The 19,259-nt window shown below is 36.6% G+C and overlaps 1 protein-coding gene across 5 annotated transcripts in view; it reads right to left on the reverse strand.

Moving 5' to 3' along the window:
• Positions 1–19,259, reverse strand: part of LOC131439090 (uncharacterized) — a 607,248-nt gene that overhangs the window by 552,204 nt on the left and 35,785 nt on the right. Inside the window, exons 2-3 of one of the 5 annotated variants that reach the window (XM_058609699.1) lie at positions 7,966–8,034; positions 6,894–7,686 (exon numbers count right to left, since the gene is read on the reverse strand). In XM_058609699.1, coding sequence (XP_058465682.1) covers positions 6,894–7,007 — 114 coding nt within the window. In that variant the 5' untranslated portion in view covers positions 7,008–7,686; positions 7,966–8,034. Of the gene's footprint in view, positions 1–6,893; positions 8,035–19,259 lie in introns of all 5 variants that reach the window. The other 4 variants (XM_058609698.1, XM_058609697.1, XM_058609700.1 and 1 more) reach the window with 4 other exon arrangements.

Here is a 19,259-nt window from a genome sequence, read left to right on the forward strand (position 1 = left end):
GAAAATAAAGTATAGAATGTACCGTGAAGCTGACGAATGAAATGCTATTTCAATTTAATTTCAATCGATCTGCAGTGTTCAAGTGTTAAGGAATTCAGAGAAACGCGTTTTCTTGAACATTTATCTAACTATGGAACAAAGGAGCCAGAGAGAGGGAGACCAGAAAGAGAAGTTGGCAGCAGTACGCCTTTTGAAATCGTAAAAACCGTGTTCCGTTGGAAGCGGTAACTTCGCCAAAGGACATTTCACCGAATGGACCATTTTGCCGAGAGCCATTTCGCCGAATGGGTCAGATTACTGAACTTGAATTATTACTGAGAGAGAACAAAAACGATGTGACGAAGCGACATAAGGTATTATTTCACCGAGTGCAGTTAACGGAAAAGTATCGCAAAATTAACTATGCGCCTAATTCGTATTACTGGTTTTGAATTAGTTGATTTTAATAAAAAAATTCTAAAATAACTATTAAATTATTTGAAATTCGGAATTTACTTTTCTGAAAAAAAAACTCTTGTTTTTAGAGAGTTGGAGAATATCCTGGACACAAACCAGCAAAATTTCAATCTCATTGGCAATTAATTTTGGGATTAACATCAGAAAATTTGACTTTATCGATCTGTCACCTTGACTGCTGAAAGACAGCATAAAGAGCTTAAGCTTGAGCTTGAGCGACCACCCCTGGTTGCTACTCCGTTACTGATCGGGATTAGCTGAAATTGTACAGGGAATTTCTAGATGATCCAACCTGGGACTGGTAAATCATCTTTCAATGTACATCTTCTGGTAACCCCAGAATTCATTGATCAGTACCGGCGCCGGCCAGGCCCGAACGTAGATCGTCTAAGGAATGTTAGTCCAACACTTGTTGTTACTAGAGGCCGTATATACTACTGCGCACTCCACAAGTGTCACGGAAGAAGGATATTTGTTAGTTAAAATTTCAGTATTGGTATTATTCGCGCGCGACTTAGTATGTTCTGGTTTCAAGATGCTCGGATGCACCACTAAACTCACTGACTTCCCGAGTGAACGTTTCAGCAATATCATATATTGAAGTCCCGGGAAGTCTTGATTCACAGCTTTTATTCGAGGAAACTGAAGAAAAATTGCAATACTATCGCGTAAAGAATAAAAACTTCCCTATTTTTTATAAATGAAATTACGTGATATCAAATAAACGAGTGAATAGGATTTAAACAAAATAGTTGATTCATTGCATTGACATATTCTAAACAGTTGTTATAAAATCATTTTAAATCACCAAATAAAGGTCAACAGAATTCACGCACGTCTTGATTCTGTATTATTTCTGCTTTATTGTTTAAATTATTTATTAACATTATTAATTGGTTATATCGTTTGATCTGGGCAGCCGGCTACCGAGAAAAAAATCAATTTATTGATTGAAATATTAATATCAAGTGTTTTTTTACTATGTATTCAATATACCGATATATGTTATCTTTGTTATTAACTTTGTAATATCAACGGATTTGCGCAATAGTTGATTTTTATCATTCAATTTATAATTCTGAAAGACAATCAATAACATGGAAGAAGAAAACATTACAAATAAAACTTTTCTCCGAAGCTAGACGGAAATTGATAGGTTGAATGAAGAGATAATTTAGTAAAATAGAGTAATCAGAAGTGAAACATTAAAAATATCTGATAACTGAAAGGAAAAAGAAACTCCTGCAATTGTCGCCTTTTACGACATGGAAGCAGGAACCCAGTGGATCTATTCTTGGTTCATTTTTTTCCGCCGGATTCCACACGGCATCTAGGCTGGTACTGTCCGGAGAGATCTAATAGGTACTATCAATCTCCTAAGGACCCCAGCCCCTTCTGCTGAAAGACAGCTTAAAGAAAACAAAAATGAAATTGGTTTTATCAACAAGTTTATTAGTTAAAAACTCATGATAAGTGTCCAAACAAAAAGCTCAAAAGGATTAAAAAGCTTAAAAAGATAGTCTTGTTGAAACTGATCTTAAATTGTTTTGCATTTTTTTTGCATGTATTACGATATACTCATATTTAAATTTCTAAGCCGATATGTAAAAATGCCGGGAACTCTTAGTGGAAAGTGTATTCATTCAGAATTTGTGCACATTTGATGCGATTGTGCGTAATAATGTTTTTACGTGGAACAATGAAGTGAGTTTCGAATGTTACACTCTAAATATTTATGTCAAACGAAGTTCGTTGTATCTTCCAACATATATTGCAACTGATTGTATTTTTTTCAGCTGAAGGCTATGTCAAAACAAAAAGAAAAATAGGTTTTTATTTGTTCAAAACATAGTTTTGGATCAAAAAAATAAGATCCTTCACAGTTTGTGTAGAATACTTAAATGTTTTAATTTATGTTTCGTTTAAGTCTTTTTCCATAAACACAACACGGGAAGTGGCTATAATATTTATATCTGCCAATATAGATAAAAAAAATCGCGACTGCAAAATTCTTTTCGGTAGTAATGTGCCATCTAGTGGCTAGTAGTCAATACAATGTTAACGTTTTTTCGGTGACAGTGCGACATATAGCTGCATATTGCAAAAGCCAATTCCACCATTCATGTTGGTTGAAAACAACATTTTATTATTCGAATTCAACTAAAAAAAATAGTTGATTGGAAATGGAGTGTGCCTTAGCTAAGAAATGACAGCACGTTGGTGAATTCAACTAAGAAAAATAGTCATTTCAACTAAATGTTTATCATTATTAAGGGAATGAGAATTAAAAAATCAAAAAATAACTAAAATTAGAAAATCAACTAATTTTTTCGCCAAAGTGCTGATTTCGGTCTTTCTATGTAAAACTAAATTATTGGCGTTTAGTTTTGCATCTTAAGTATATTGACATATAGAGAGCTGCTAAGTAATTTAGAATTAAATTTCTTGTTTCAAATATGTGCATAAAAAGATGTAAAATCACAAAATATTTTCATCTGTACATGACACACTCATAGGAACGGGATTCACTGACTGAATGATTTAAATATGTTTCAAACACACTCCGCTTTCCCTGCAGATGTGTTTCAACACCTAAAAATGTGTCAGAATGCATTGAATATGTGTTAGATCTACTGTAAGAAAAAGTTTGATGCTCGTATATGTCGGTCCCATAAGACGTAAATTTACACAATTTTGCTGTGTGTGTGAACAGCAAATAAAACAAAATAAAAATTTCTGGTAAGCAGTGTGGACCCTCAGGACACTACTACGGGTAATTTTTGGGTAACATTGTAACATTTATCATTGAATCCTATACACAGAAAAAATATTTTGTGAATTTACATCTATTTTCATGCCCAAATTTGCAGCAGTTACTTCACGGTACTTTATTTTTCAATACACTGAGCTTTCATTTCAAAATCCAATTTGCTTTACATCGGTGAAGGTTTTCAATCGAACTTTCGATTCAACTGATGTTCATTTCATAGTACTATTGATTTACATGTAATGTGAATTTTATTTTTTTCTGTGTTGCCTCTTTTGCGTACGCAGATAGAATGAAACATGCTAAATTCCATTAAATCAGCTGAAACAAAAAACATCCATAATAAATAACAGTAGTTTACATGTGATTTGAAAACCACCTGACTAGAAAATCATTGAAATAAAAAAAAACAAAAATGATTGATAACAACAGCGATTTGAACCAAGAGTCATCAATTCACAAAGAGCGTCCGTGTATCGATTGAGCCACAGACAGACAGTACAGTACTGCGCTAAGCATGTAAATTTTAATCAGTTATGACGGAAAATACTGTTGAAAAATGAGTTTTGTCTATTCCAAAGTTTAGGCTTACAGATTTCCGTCTTCACTGTTTAGGTCAGCACAAAGACTACGTTGCATTCAATTTTCAGATATTTTTACGGTGCACAGACGTAGTTAGTTCTAAAATAATCAAAATAACGTGACTCTCCGCGTGAACTAGTAAAAATATTGCGGCAATTTGAAGTCAAATAACAATATCGAAATAAGCACACGGGTGCAGATGTAGATAAAATTAGTGATCATTCGCATTGGATTGGAACACAGCAAACAGGTACATTCCATACTTAAAGAGCAACATCATACCCGGAGGACGAGTGCTGTCTTCTGACATGCAGTCCTTTTCTCTACCAAAAAAAAAATGACATATCCGTTGGCATACATTCCGGAGTTGACCCGACTCAAATAATCCGGTCTATTTATTCATCCTCCTGCGACATTCTAAGCCCATTGTCTGTGAAGAAAATGCCAGATTGAGTAATCGCCCAACCCCGGTATGCGTTCTGCAACCCGATCGGACCGAAGCAGAGAGACTTTTGGCAGGGACCGAGCCGGTAGCCCCTCCGGCAGTTCAGTTGTAAACTTTGATGTTTGTTTTAGTTTATCGGACGTTATGCATATTTACCCTTCGTGAGTAAATATTGTTACGAAGAAATTGGCGCCGACGTTCGACGGAACAAATGCCGCAGCAGAAACGATGGGCTGAAACAATGTTTAACAGGGCTCTCTCTCTCGGAGCTCCTCGAAATGGTTGGTGTCGATGCGAAACGGCAAGGAAGGTGCCGAATTGTGTTTATCGTTGTTTCGGGGTGTGTCTGGGCACAGGTCGGTAACTCTCGTTACTACGAGTATGAGGGCGATTATAAACATTGCCTTTTCTCGATGCAAGTTAATGGTGAAGCTAGACATTATTGTCCAAAACTATGCGGGTAGTTTACAAGAATTTGAACGATCGCCATACGAGAGAATTTAGGTATTTAATGGAACGTTTCACATTCTTCAGTATGAGATTCTGCAGACTACAATGCAAAATGAGTTAAGTACCAAAAAATGGTGATATTTGTTGTAGAATTTCGGCACAGTGTCGATATAGACATAATCAACAGGTGTCCAGGAGTTTAAATCACTCAATTTAGTGCAGTAAAACGATGTGGCAACGACGAGATTTGCGTTACCACTTCGAAACAGTTTTGAATACATAAGTTCACGGTTTTTATAGGAATTATGTTCTTCAAGGTGCGTATTGACATTGAGGGAAACGCCTTCAAAAAACAAAAAATCAGTATTGCTACCGACTTGCCCTAGAAAAGGTTGCTGGGGACATCAGCAAGTGGACCTTCTACGGATCTGTTAAATGCGCCGTTCGCCGCACAACTGAGAAATATTTTGATCAATATTTTGCTGTTTCTTCGCATTCTGGATGAATGTGAGCAGCACCTTTCATCACTAACAAACTAAATGGTCCTTTTCAGGGCATCCAAAATTCTCAAACAAGTTTATATGGAACACTGAAAAAATTGCTTGCTAAAAGGGGCTGGGATCCAATAGGAGATTTATAGTACTTATTATCTTTCTCTGGACAGGACCGGTCTAGAGGCCGTGTGGAATCTGGTGGCCAAACAAAAATGTAGCCAAGAGTAGAGTCCACTGGGTTCCTGTTTCCTTGCCGTAAAAGACCACAATTGTAGGAGTTTTTTTTTTCTTACTTTCAGTTACCAGAACTCTTTTGTACTAAACTATCACTTCGTTCAATAAGGTTATTTATTCTTAATTTTTCGAGAGAACACTCAGGAAACACGTTATACGATAAGCAAATTAATCTACATGGTTCATGCCTTCTGTGTAATGAATTTGGTTTTCAAAAGAAGGATAATACGTACAATTTAAAACGTTCGACTAAAGAAGTGCTAATAATACCACCCATAAACACTTTCACTGCGCTCAGTCACTGAAAATATTCCTGGTCTCGATGTGTCGGTTTTGCCTGTTATGCTTTGTGCGACGATTCGTGCAACTCAAACGGATAAAATTTTGAGCGCATTTTCTGGCACTACATTTAACCTTTATGACTTGTTTCCCTTTTTGAGATTTCTTCTTATTGCCTTTTTCATTAAGAAAAAAATATTCAATCAATGTGAAAACCAATTTTTGAACAGAAAACCGAAGGGCAAAATACCACGACTCAGTTCGTCGAGGTTGCAAAACGTTTGTGTGTGCGTGTGTGTTCATAAAATTAGGCTCGAAAGGTCTAACTTTCTTATAGAATGATGCCAAAAAAGGAAAAACTCTGCAAAATACGACTCAAAACTATTTCAAGTAGTTACTACACCGGTTTTCAGTTCCCATAATTGACATAATTGTTAACAAGTTGAAAAGTTTGTGTTAGTTAACAACCAAGTAAACGTTTAAATTTTTTAATCAAGTTTGAAATAAAATTTTGTGACAGAATATATGATATTTATGGAAATATAAGTAATATGAGAAAGACATCATAACACCCCTAGATGGATTAAAATAAGTTTTCATGGTCAACTAACAGTTAAAAATAGGCCAGAAAAAACCACAACTGCAACGACTTCATACCTAGGTTTGTTTTCGTATTATTCTCTTTCTTGTGTTTAAGCTAATGATATTAATATTTTAATTCATTTCAATAATTGACATTTTTCGGAATTCGTCAAACCAAACCGGAATACTGAACTACATCAGTTTAATCTCCATAGAAACTTTGAGATTACATATAATCACTCGCGCACGTGCTCACCCTGTTAATAAGCTATCAATAAAGCCAAATCAACACATGGAAAATGTGCTTCAACCACGGTAACCCACAGTCTGTCACTGAACTATTGTTTCGACTTGAAAAGTCTAAAATATTTATGGATTGCCTTCCAAAAATCTGCTTGAATGAAATCGAAAGGTTTAATTTAGACAATTGAAATTTACAACCCTTCTTATCGTAATGAGTTATTGCAGGTCGTTCGAACTGTTCCTACGTCCTCCTAATCTTGGTTGCACTGGCGATTAGATCTTAGCTTTGTGTTGTGGCGTCAGTCGACTTCGTATTCCCCCAAAACGACAACGGTAATCTGTGCTATTGCTCTGTACTTACATTAGTTTCTGCCAGTTCCTGGTAGTACGACTCACCGCTACCACGCCGGGATCCGACGCACATGGCTCGCCTCAGTAGGCTGGAAATGATCGAGCAGAGGCCGCATCGTTGCATCACCCCATCGACGGAGCCCTGGCGGGAATTGGTAAAACTGGTCGTAGTCTCCGTTGTCGTGGTCACAGTGGTCAGGCGACCTTCCGACAAGGCGCCCCGGAATCCCTTCGACGCGGCCACTTTGGATGATTTCGCTGCCTTCAAGCACCCACTAATATTGGAATATTCACTATTTTTTGCCGTGATTATAGACACATAAACACACACCGACACATACACCTACTGCCACGTGATATTCTAGCACCTAAACTACCGGAGGATCTGACCGAGAGGATCAACACTTCACAACACTAGGAACATGCACGCAAACGACATCTATTGACCATGGTGAAACGCCGAAACGGTTGGGAGCGGGAAGGACAGCAACGTCGATTGCTTGTTGACTTCGGCACCAATTTACTACGTCGACCGTCGTCCTGCACCGGATTCTTTTTTTTCTCTCTCTCTCTCTCTCTTAGCACTATTATTTCTAGGTACAGCACCGGTAAAACACTCGAGAAACACACGCCGCACTTGTTTCGCAGTCGATTGCTTGTTTACCCCAGCTGTTGATCACTTAACACACGCATTTTTTTTAAGTATACATATCTTATTAACATTCACAGGGACAGGAGCAATATTTTATTTACTTTTCGGGCCCACATTTTTCAACCCAGTTCCTCGTCGCGCCGGCCACTTACTGATGGAAACAACAAATCGTTTCAAGCATTCCCACAAAAAAAATGGAACATTCGAATCGGCTGCCACTTTTGGCCGTTGTTGCTGTATATTTTGCCGGATTATTATCATCACCCAGTGCCGACTCGGACCGACGGGGGAGCATCGGAGGAGAAATTTTTAAAATTTATTTTCTCATTTCTGGTGACATCCCGGCGCTGCTGGGTGTGTTGCTGATGCTGACTGTCGCTGCGGTCGATGAAACTGCATTAATACACACTTTGCCGAGTGCTGTTGGCACCTTTTTTTTCGGCATCAGCTGGAAATGTTTTGCTGAGCCCCTGCGACTGCCCGGACTGTGGTTGCTGTGCTGTGGAGAAAAAATACGAAAGCTTGTTTGTTTGTCAAGTGTTCAGAAATAAATTGAAACATGATTGCACCGATGGTTTGCATTCTACTTTCACTTTGTCGTCAATTAGTTGAAGCTATTTTGATGCTTGAAATTTAAATGTTTGTTCTAAAAACCTAAAAATGTTTGTTTTTTTTTTTGTGGTGAAGCAAATCGGAGACCAAACACTTCACAGTTGTTTTTTTTCCATATTTCCTTAATCTGCCAAAATTATTATAAAATCGTAGTTACTTAAAACTCATAAAATTATGGTGATGTAATAATTGATGCCCTTTGTTCGGAGTGTAATAATTAACTACACTTTGTTCGGAGTATATGTTTAACGACAGATTTAACTACTGGAGAATCTATGATGCGTAGGAGATGCGTATGGTTTTGTCCAAGTGGGCTAATTCTGTTCCTAGCAACAATTTTTCATCCGATACAATCTTATAGTTAGTAAAGACTTTTTGCTCTTGATACAGGAGATCTGATTTCTCATTAGACAGAAAACTTTACATAATTTTCTGCTTACTAAAACGTTGACCGAATATTTTTTTTGTTCGAGAAATGAAAACTGAAAAAGTAACTCAAAAGCAATAACCTTTATTTCGAAAATCACAAAATCTTGCTCAAACTGAATTTAGGTCAAGTCATACGGACAAAGACTGTGTAGAATCACTCTTGTTTGCAAGTTTTTTCTGCATAATTGCCCTAAGGTTTTTTTCTAAATGCTCTGTCATTCATCGTCTCTTTGTTAAGCCCGAGTAGCTGTAGTAAACTGTAAATTTTACTCTCAAAAATTAGTCATCGTTTAATCACATTTTTTACCTGTTTAAATTTGAATATTGGGTTGTGGTTGTTATGTTTTAAAACACCTTAGAAGTTAACTACATCAGCAATTAAATTCCAATCTTCAGCAATTTTGAATTTGGCTGATGTTTAAAAGTTAACGAGAAGGAGTCCATCTGGGTTCAATTGCCATTCCCGCACATATGGCTAAAACCCGAAAGGCGACTGACTTTAAGTTTAAAACCTCTATAATCGAAATTAAAAAAAAAAGTTTAAGACAATTCTTCTACGGTATATGATCTAAAATTGCACAGCAAGAGCTAATAAAAGTAATTTTCATTGACTCAAAATAGACGAAAATGACAAGAAATTAATGTCACTCTCAGCTTCGCTTGCAAACTATGAGAACGAAATCCATGTCCAGTCGATGACATAAGCGGGAGAGTAGTTTCAAAATTGTGTTTTCTCTTTCATTTGCCCTTTCAGTCATTTGCAGTTTTCAGTAAAAATCCCGTAGTATGTAGTGTCGATATTCACCCAAAGCTGTGAGAATCGAAAATGACAGAAAAAGGTTTCACAATAACTTTTATCTGTTGGTGCTCGAATTTGTAGTAGTTTTGGTTTTCAAAGAGGTTCGATGAAAGAATGAGAATTGAAATTCTGCTGATGCTCCCTGAAGACGTCAGTTTGGTTTCGTCTTGTCATAGAGGAAAGAGTGACGTTGGCAATTATACTCTCTCTTTGTTTCAATGACAAACGAGTATACTTCGTCTCTCTTCGTTTGTTCTGGTGTCGGTTATTTACGATGGTGTCGGCTGTTGGATTGGATTCTGTCATTGAGAATGCGTGACAATTTTAAGCTCTGGTAACAGCACACAAAATTGGCGATCTGGCACAAAAAATGACAAATTCACAGTACCTTTAGAATCAAGGACAGAAAGATAGTCGAAATAACCATTTGCATGTAAGCAAGAAATACTTTATTTAAAAAAAATTAAGTGGGAATTAACACTTCTCAAAATTGTAGTTTGTGTAATTTTAAATTTAGAAATTCAATTCCATTGTTGTGTACCATTCTTTATCGACTGTTTTTTCAACTTTAATAAGAGTGTCCCGAAAATGAAACTAAATATTTGCCAAGCAATTTGTATACGAAAATAAATTAGTGTTCTCTCATCGAACCACTTTGATTTAGTTATCAATTGTGTAATAACAAAAGAGCTTGAGAAACTGTATTAGGCGAAGCTTAAAGAAGCTCGGTTCAAAGTAAATGAATGGGTAAAGAACATGGATTCAGAGATAAAATGTTTTTTTGACGTAGGATTACGTTTTGGTTTTTGAAACAAAAGCATAAATTCAAAATACTGAAAATAAAATCAAACAAACGGCGATCAGGGTTGGAGCACATACAGCTCGGCTTGAAAATATTTCTATGCATCGATTAAAGTAGATAAAACTACATATTTTGAATAATTGGTGGTCGAAAATACAATTTAAGGAGCATGCCGGACTATATGGCCCTTTTCAGCGCATCGAAAATTCTCAAACTATTATTTGAGAAAGAAAATTTCACATAGATCCGATCCCACTTCTCTAAACAAATTTGACGACGACGAAATAAATCAAAATTTTGCAAATTTTGTTGAACACTCTTTGAATAAACCTTGAGATTTTATATCTTATAAGATGCACATAAATAGAACTTCGCAGTTCACGCAAGTTTCCGTGCAAGTAGATATAATATTATGTGATTGAAAAAATCCATGACGTGAAATTTATTGAAATGAAAAAATACCGATAGCGACCGAAGCGACTTGAACAGAGAATCTTTGGATGACAAACTACGTCCCAGATGCAAATTACAGTCGAAACCAGTGAAATTCATGCTAATCCAACATTAAGTTATTACGAATGAAATTTTCTGTTATTTGACAAATTTGGAAGTTCTAACACTAACGAATATAATTTTCAATTCTGTTAAAATTTTAACTACATAGGAAATAAAATATTTCATTTCCCATATATTTAAAATTCTAGAAATTTCTTGAAAATCTTTTAAAAAAAGTTACAACAAGAATATTTTTATCAACACAGTTTGTACTCTATTCCATCATCTTCCGAAGAATTACATTGGTAAACATTCTCAATCTTCGTTGTGTAAAACCGTGTGCGAAACTGTAAGAAACAAGGTTTTGAATTCAAAGTCCAATGCATAAAATAAATCGTTGAATAATGAATTTCATCACGGTCTTATGGAACATTGATATTTTCATAATGTTTCTACCAATCCAAATGCAACTTCCAAATCTTATCAAAAAATGCAAATGGTCCTTTTTTTAAAATGTTTGTCTTGAATCTTGTATTGACGACAGCAAAATAAAAATAGAAACCACTACGTTTTGGTAGATACATGAAATAAGTTGCAATTTGCTTATTGCTTATTTTTTCATACAGTTCAAAATGTAAGCAAAGCCTTGGTATTACATTCCTGTAGTGGAATTTGACCTTCTGTTTCAACAGACTTCGCAGCCGATTCAGAGTGTACAGAACCAGTGCATGGCTAGTACTACGATTCTACTGACACTACAAATCCTTCCAGATCGGGGCTCGAACGTACAACAACTGGTTTGTAAGACCAGCGCCCTATGCATTGAACCGCCAACCCGGGACAGTTCAAAATGTACTATGCTTTTTTTAAAGCAAATCAAAATGTACTATGCATTAAAATTTTTAAACTGAAGCAGCATGGAATTCGTTTGTTGCAGAAGTGATATAATAATATTTTGAATACTGTTTTTAGAAATACACTATGTTTGACATACCAACAGTTCAAACGTTAACAACTTGAATAATTAAATTATGAACATTTTCAGAATGAATTGGATTATTACAAGTCAATTTTAAGATCGAAGCATAACAATTTCACTTGCCACAAGATTTTAAAATGATAAATTTTGTTTTCATAAATACTTTGAAATTGTTTTTAGATTTCTCTACCATTTCACACACGAAATAGATTCCGTGCATAATATTTTATTCAACACTGAATTGAAGTCTGTCTTAGCTCTTGAGTTTAATCAATGAAATCAATCGTTGAAAGGACTAAAACGCTCATTTTATCAAACTCATCTAAATTCACCTGCGTTAGTTGTTTCAACTCAGTTGATTATTGATTTGAGTGATGCGTGTCTTCACTAAACTGCTGGCATGGAAAAAAACAACTAAATGTTTTGTTGTTTTAACCATCAATTGAGAACAAAAACGACAGTTTAGAAAACAACAATCGAATAGTTGAACCAAATTTAAACCAATCGAGCTTAGAAAAGCTACTGGTATTCTAGTCAGAGCTAATACAATTCATTTTCATTTACTTAAAATAGACGAAAATGACGCGAAATAAATGTTAGTCTCAGTTCCGCTTGCAAATTTTGAGAACGAGATCCATGTCCAGTTAACGACATAAACGGAACAGTAGCTTTAAAATTGTGTTCTTTCTTTCGTTGACCCTTTCAGTCATTTTCGGTTTCCAGTGAAAACCGGACACTGTGCAGTGTCGATATTCAACCGAAGCTTCGAGAATCGATAACGGCAGAAAAACGATTCACAATGATTTTTACCTGGTGCTCGAATCTGAAGTAATTTTGGTTTCCAACGAAGTTGTGAAGTGTAATTACTTTGATTCATCATATTTTAGACACTCTTCGTAGCCAAACACCAAAGATTTTCATTGTATTGATGAATGAATGAGAATTGAAATTCGGATGATTCTCTCTGCAGACGTTATTAGGTTACGCCTTTTTTATAATAAGAGACAAAAATGCTTCGTCTCTCTTCGTTCGTTTTGGATGCAGACATTTAGGATTGAGACAGTAAAAAACGAATATGAGTCTATTGGATTGGATTCTTTCATTGAGAATGCGTGACAATTTTAAGCTCTGATTCTAGTTGTATTGCGATCGCGACTGGTTCCGTGTATGTTTCGCATAGATGCGATTTAGTATATGTGGAACACGAAAGAAAAAGGCTCCTTCAATACTCAAAACAAAATTTACTGTAACGATTTTGTTAATAGCTGTGCAGTCCTACGTCAACATTTTGAACCACCCCACAGAACTGCCCCGAGCAAAATTTGGTTTTTTGCAAATTTGTCGGTTAATTGACCAAACATTCAATTTTTACTTAGTTTATATTTTTTTTAAACTTTTCTGGCCCGAAGAGTCATGGTTAAAACCTCTATAAAAATATATTTTCTTCCTGGGTGCCATTTTGAACAATCAACATTTTCTGAGTTACGAATTTTATTTAATTTATTCAGTTTTAAATAACGCGATTTTTAATTCAATTTACATGCACGAGTAAAAATCCATTGCCGGTACCATGATTAAAAATCATGAAATCATGAATCATATCCATCATGAATAACAAGTCATGATTTCATGAGCAAAATGATTGGTATCATACACAATAACACATCTTTCATGAAAAATTTCATGATATCAATCATTTTGCTTATGAAATTTCATTAGAAGGCATAGTTCATGATTTCATGATTAAAAAATATTTTTGTACGTCTACAAAACAATCCAACATGCTTCAGTGAAATGAATTTTATACAACGTACATTACGAAATTGTTTGGTTTCATAGAATCTAGTTAGGATAGGAGGCATCCAAGAAATTATTGGAAAAAAGTAATCTTTTGAGTGCGGTATGTGCTCGTAGTACTATATTGACATAATATCGTAATGTCTGTGGAAGTTTTTGTCCATCCAAAACCTCCTTGGAATATAGGTCTTGAGGTCTACCAACGAAACCGATGATATTAGTATTTTTTTTTGGCTCATACTCGTGGTATCTCATTCAACTAATTGGATTATTGTGCTTGTTCATCCAAAAATGACTTGAAGTATACGTCTTAAGATCTACCAGCGCAACCAAGTGAAATATCAAGATCCTTGTACACGGTTCATGTTCGTGATACCACATGCAATCTTTTGCTTATTGTGAAAATTCTAGGTCATCCAAAAACGTCCTGGAGTGCAGGCCTTAAGAACTACCAGCATAACAAACGGCAATAACGAACTTATTGATCACGGTCTATAAAATAAAGACTTACGCTCTGGGACTACCTAAAAACTACCTGCAGCCCAGGCTTTAAGATCTACCAGCATAAGGAACTGCGTTAATGAGCGTTTTGTCTTCGGCCCATATTCGCGATACCACATGCAATAAATAGTCCTATTCTGAATCAACTACGCCATCCAAAAACTATTTGCAGCTCAAACCGTAAGATCTACAAGAATAACAAAGTACATTGAAAAACTTAATCTTCACGCACCATACTCGCTATTCACTGAAGTCGTTGAAGGGGACGGGTATAGCGTGATGGGATAGTCGATGCCTTTCACGCAGCCCACCTGGGAAGAGACGAATGACCTTAAGGTTAAAATCTCTATAATTGGAATAAAAGGAAAGTCCTTGAATGACTGAAAATATTCCTCAGAATCCGAATAGATGTAGCACCATGACTATGTGCAGCATCGAAGAATTATACATAAGCTGCGGATTATTTGCGTAGATCCTAAGATCTGTGTTCACTGAAGTTCTTGGATGACTGTGAACGTTCCTGGATCAAATCGAAATAGACAAGTAAGCAATGTGTAGCCCTGAAAATATGAGCAGCAAACAAAATATAGATATTAGCCGTAGTAGTTCTTACTGTGGCACAGTGTAGTCTCTAAGGACATTATTCCAAGTAGTTCTTGGATCTTGGAATATCTATCAGGTGTACAACTTTACTTCCGCCGTTTTCCGATAGGTGGCTGTACCGGCTGAGGCTGGTCAATTCGATGTCGAAGACAAACATGGTGGTGAAAGAGAAAAAACCTTCAAAGATGAACAAATAGAAGCATTTATTGATGAAGATTCGTGCCAAACCCAAGAAGAGCTTGCCGAATCGTTGGGGGGTAGTCAGCAAGCTATTTCAAAACGTCTCGAACCATCATAGGAGATCGCTACTAAACGTAACTGATGCGCCTTAGTCACGCGCTAAAAGAAAAGCGGCCACAATATCAAGAGCGACATGACAAAGTCATCCTCCAACACGACAATGCTCGGCCTCACGTCGCAAAAGTGGTCAATAAGTACCTGGAAACGCTCACGGAAAGACCGAAATCAGTATTTTGGCGAAAAAATTAGTTGATTTTCTGATTTTAGTTAGTTATTTTTTGAGACAACTAAAAAAATCTTACTTTTGCTAATTTAGATTTTTTAATTCTCATTTCCTTAATAATAATAAAATATTTGTTGAAATTTTTTTTTTTAGTTTTTGCAATGACTGAGCGGAAACATATATTGGAGAAGCCAAATGAATGAAAAACTAACAGAAAAGATGAATTTTTTGGAAAAAGATACGCTCAGAGACAGGACTCGAACCTGCGTTCTTATGCATTCCGTGCATACGCGCTACCATTTCGCCACTCTGGATCTTGTTTTAGTCACTCTAAAACGCCACTCAGACACAATAGCGCGTACATCGAACATGGTCTACATCCTGGTCGTCACCCGACCGATACCTTATATCTTCTCTGTCCATCAAACACTAGTCTATTTTTTTAGTTGAATTCACCAATTAAACGTGCTGTCATTTCTTAGAATAGGCACACTTCATTTCCATTCAACCATTTTTTTAGTTGAATTAGAGAAATAAAACGTTGTTTTCAACCAACATAAATGGTTGAATTGGCTTCTGCCATTTGCAGCTATATGGCGCTCTGTAAACACCGTAATGACTACTAGCCACTAGATGGCACACTACTACCGAAAAAAATGTCAGTCGCGGTTGTCTTTTCTATATTAACAGGTATAAATACGATGTTGTATTGGAGAAAAAGACATAAACGAAACATAAACATCTTTTTGATTTCTTCATTCGACTGCGCGAAATCGACTCTCTCACTAAAAGCTTTGAGCACTCGGAAAACAAAAACCGATCACAAGTAGTAGCCCGGAAGATTGGAAGATACAAAAAAACATCATTTGATATATACAATTAGAGTGCAATCCGTGTTGGATTGAAATATTGCTGGTTTGTGTCCAGGATATTCGCCAACTAAACACATTCTCTAAAAATAAGAGTTTTTTCAGCAAAGTAAATTCTCAATTTTAACTAATTTCATAGTTATTTTGGAAATTTTATTGTTAAAATCAACTAATTAAAAAACAGTAATACGAATTAGGCGCAGAGCTAATTTCGGTCGTTCCGTGCTGAAATGGGAAGTCTTGCCCTACACGCGTATTCCCCAGATGCCGCCCCTTCTGACTTCCACCTATTCCGTTCGATGACATACGGCCTGGCAGATCAACATTTTCAATCCTTCGAAGAGTTGGAAAAATGGATTGCTTCATGGATAGCGTCAAAAGAGGACTCGTTTTTTTGAGCCGGAATCCGAAAATTGTCGGAAAGATGGGAGAAAGTTGTCGCTAGCGACGGACAATACTTTGAATAATACATTTGTAAGCACTTTTTCGCAATAAAGCTTTTAAAGACTGTCCCAGAACGTATGGACGCAACCAAAAACCGCTACCCATTTAACAATGGTTCAGAATCTGTCAATTTTTATGGCTGCGTCTTGTTGCTTACACTCTTCTCTAACCACATGTGCAGTTATTTATTCGTTTTCATTAGATTGTTTCGAAATGCACAAATGGACTTTCAGCAGAACAACGTCTCAGCGGCGCACAGAACGCGGACTGTCACTGAGAAAGATAGCAAAAATGGAAGGAGTAAGTGAAAAAGCCGTGCGAAAACCAATCAGGATGTTCGGTGAGGATAACACCTTTGAGGATAAACCGAAAACGGGTGTTGAGAATGATATTCTGCTGTTGTAGTCTAATATTATTAGTATATCGAATAAAATTTGAATATCTAATACTTGTGAATTATTTACAGTCTTTAATTTTGAAAAAAAAAACGGCGGAAGCAAAGTTGTACACCTGATATTAGAGATTGCCGTAGTCTCGGAATATACTCAAATGGTCTTGGAAGATTTTGCGTATGAACGTAGTTGGATTTTTTGTGTTAGTTAAACTAAAATCAAATGGAATTGAAAAGCCTTTTTTACGCGAAAAATTTGAAGTTACGCGATGTTTTAATTAATTTACGCGAAATTTAATTGATGCACCCCAGAATTTGCGAGTAATTTGCGGATCCAGTGTACAAGGTTTTGCCATACTGAAAGTTTCATTCAAAACGAAGTAAGTCGATCCTGATTTGGCAACCTTTCTAGCTATAGAAAGGTTGCCAAATCAGGATCGACTTGCTTCGTTTTGAATGAAATTTGCTCTTTTAAGATGCTTGGGTTTACTTTTTAAACCCTTATATTTTTTGTTCTCTAAAGAAGCTGTACTCCATACTGATTCGCTCTATTCTTGAATGTGCTGCTGTCGTTCATGTACTCTTACATCTAATAAAAATCACACTGAGAGAGATTCCACCGATCTTTCAACCTATCAAGAGCGTTGTAAGCTTATCAATCTTTCTGATTTTTATTCCAGAACAATTTTTTCAATCAAGAACCGATAGTCCTGAATTGCTACGTTACGTTGTTTAAGAATTCCCTTTCATGATAGTTTTTACCTCCGATCCTGTTCTTTAGTGCTAGGTGTAATTATGTAAGGATAATATTTTAATGGAAATAAGGTTGAACCATTTGGGAAATGAGACGTGTTTTGCCTACTAGAGAATTAAAGGATAAGATGCCACTAAAGCAAAAAGCTACAAGAAAAACTGGAAGGAAAAAACCTCAGTAAAATTTTCTAAATGTCCCTAGTCTAACTTTTTTCCAGACTTCAATATCATATAATCTTACGCAAGTATCTGTGAGGATTCTATTAATAAACCGGCACGAAAAGCGTCCTCAACTTGCTATGAATTATTGCTTTATCAACTCGCCGATCGTTTCAACATCATCCATTTTCCTCTGTCTAACAATATAACAAACGGTCACATCATGTAAAATTACTGACAAATTCCGCTTCATCTATAAAAAGAAAACGTTCGTTTGCTTCCAATTGGGTCTTTCTCTCTCTCCCTCTTTCTCTCTATCGCTGTCTCTCGTGAACAAACTGAACAGATTATTATATAACCAATTTGACGACAAAACGAAAGCAAACACATACCTGTGAAAAGCGAAGCTTGCAGCAGCCGCCGGTCGCCGGAGTCCGAAACCTCAGTGCCGCACCATCGGTCGCGAAGCACTAATGCATGCCAGTCAGCCTCAATTGTCGTAACTGTCGTTGGCCTGAAATGTGTTCCACAGCATCCGAAACCGACGGGTGATATGTCGCGAATCATGAATGTAGAATCTGCCATGAAATAGCAACAGCAGCAGCAGCAGAGCAGTAGCAGCGAATGGTAAAAATCGCGTGTAGTAAACATTCAAATCAATCCCATCATCCCGACAGCTCACTCACACGTGCTTTCTTGTTGGAGCCGCTACTTTAACGGAGCTAATTTGGACATGATACGTGCGGTGCGGACTTCACCGGTGAGGTTCATCACACAAAATAAATACGCAAACAAAAAACAATCTTCCACACTACCACGGAGCAGCCGGCGGTAGGAATCTCATTCATATGATTAGCAGACGTCACAACTAACATCGCGGCGGTAATCGGCATTGCGCCGTCAGCACGGATTATCGACGTCTCCCGAGATACGGTTGAGCAGCCCTAGCGGGATGAGTGGAAAGGAGAAAAAAAAACAAAACCAGTTGATTTACTGGTTTACCTTCGCGCGGTACTCAACAATCGATAAATTAAAGCAACGTCAGCAGACATCATGTCGATCTTTTTTTTGTTTTCTTCATCGCTGTCAGCTTCCTCCACGTGCGGTTTGTTTTGCTGTCAGCTGGGGAAGGTCAGAACGAAAATGCACGCACTTACTGCGAAATGTTGGCTCACGTTTTATCCACTGTCATCCGTTGATGTTGAGGTTTTTGGTGCAAAGATGTCTGCAATATTCTTCCTACAACCATCGTAAATTTCGGTATGGTACAGAAAAAATCAATGTCAACAAATTTAATAGATTGTTTGGAACTAATTGAGTGTGAAATAATAGTATCCGTAATAAGAGTACTGATCAACTGGAACTCCCATCAAATTATCACTGAATCATTGGGTCAATTATCTGTTCTAAATCTGGAATGAGTGAATCATCCGCATGAGATTTTAGATCACGCTCTGCTCTTCCCAACCTTGCCCGAGACCCTCTACAAAAAAAAACATTTAAGCTACCAGTTAGGGTTAATATTGATAAATAAGAGTGAGTCATCTTGAGATAGTCTTTTTTTTACTTTCGGTAAACACCCTGAAAAAGATTGTAAGAGCCAGCCAGTTTGTTCGCTTGTCATGTTA

Source organism: Malaya genurostris, chromosome 3 (genome assembly GCF_030247185.1).
Source record: "Malaya genurostris strain Urasoe2022 chromosome 3, Malgen_1.1, whole genome shotgun sequence".
NCBI lineage: Eukaryota > Metazoa > Arthropoda > Insecta > Diptera > Culicidae > Malaya > Malaya genurostris.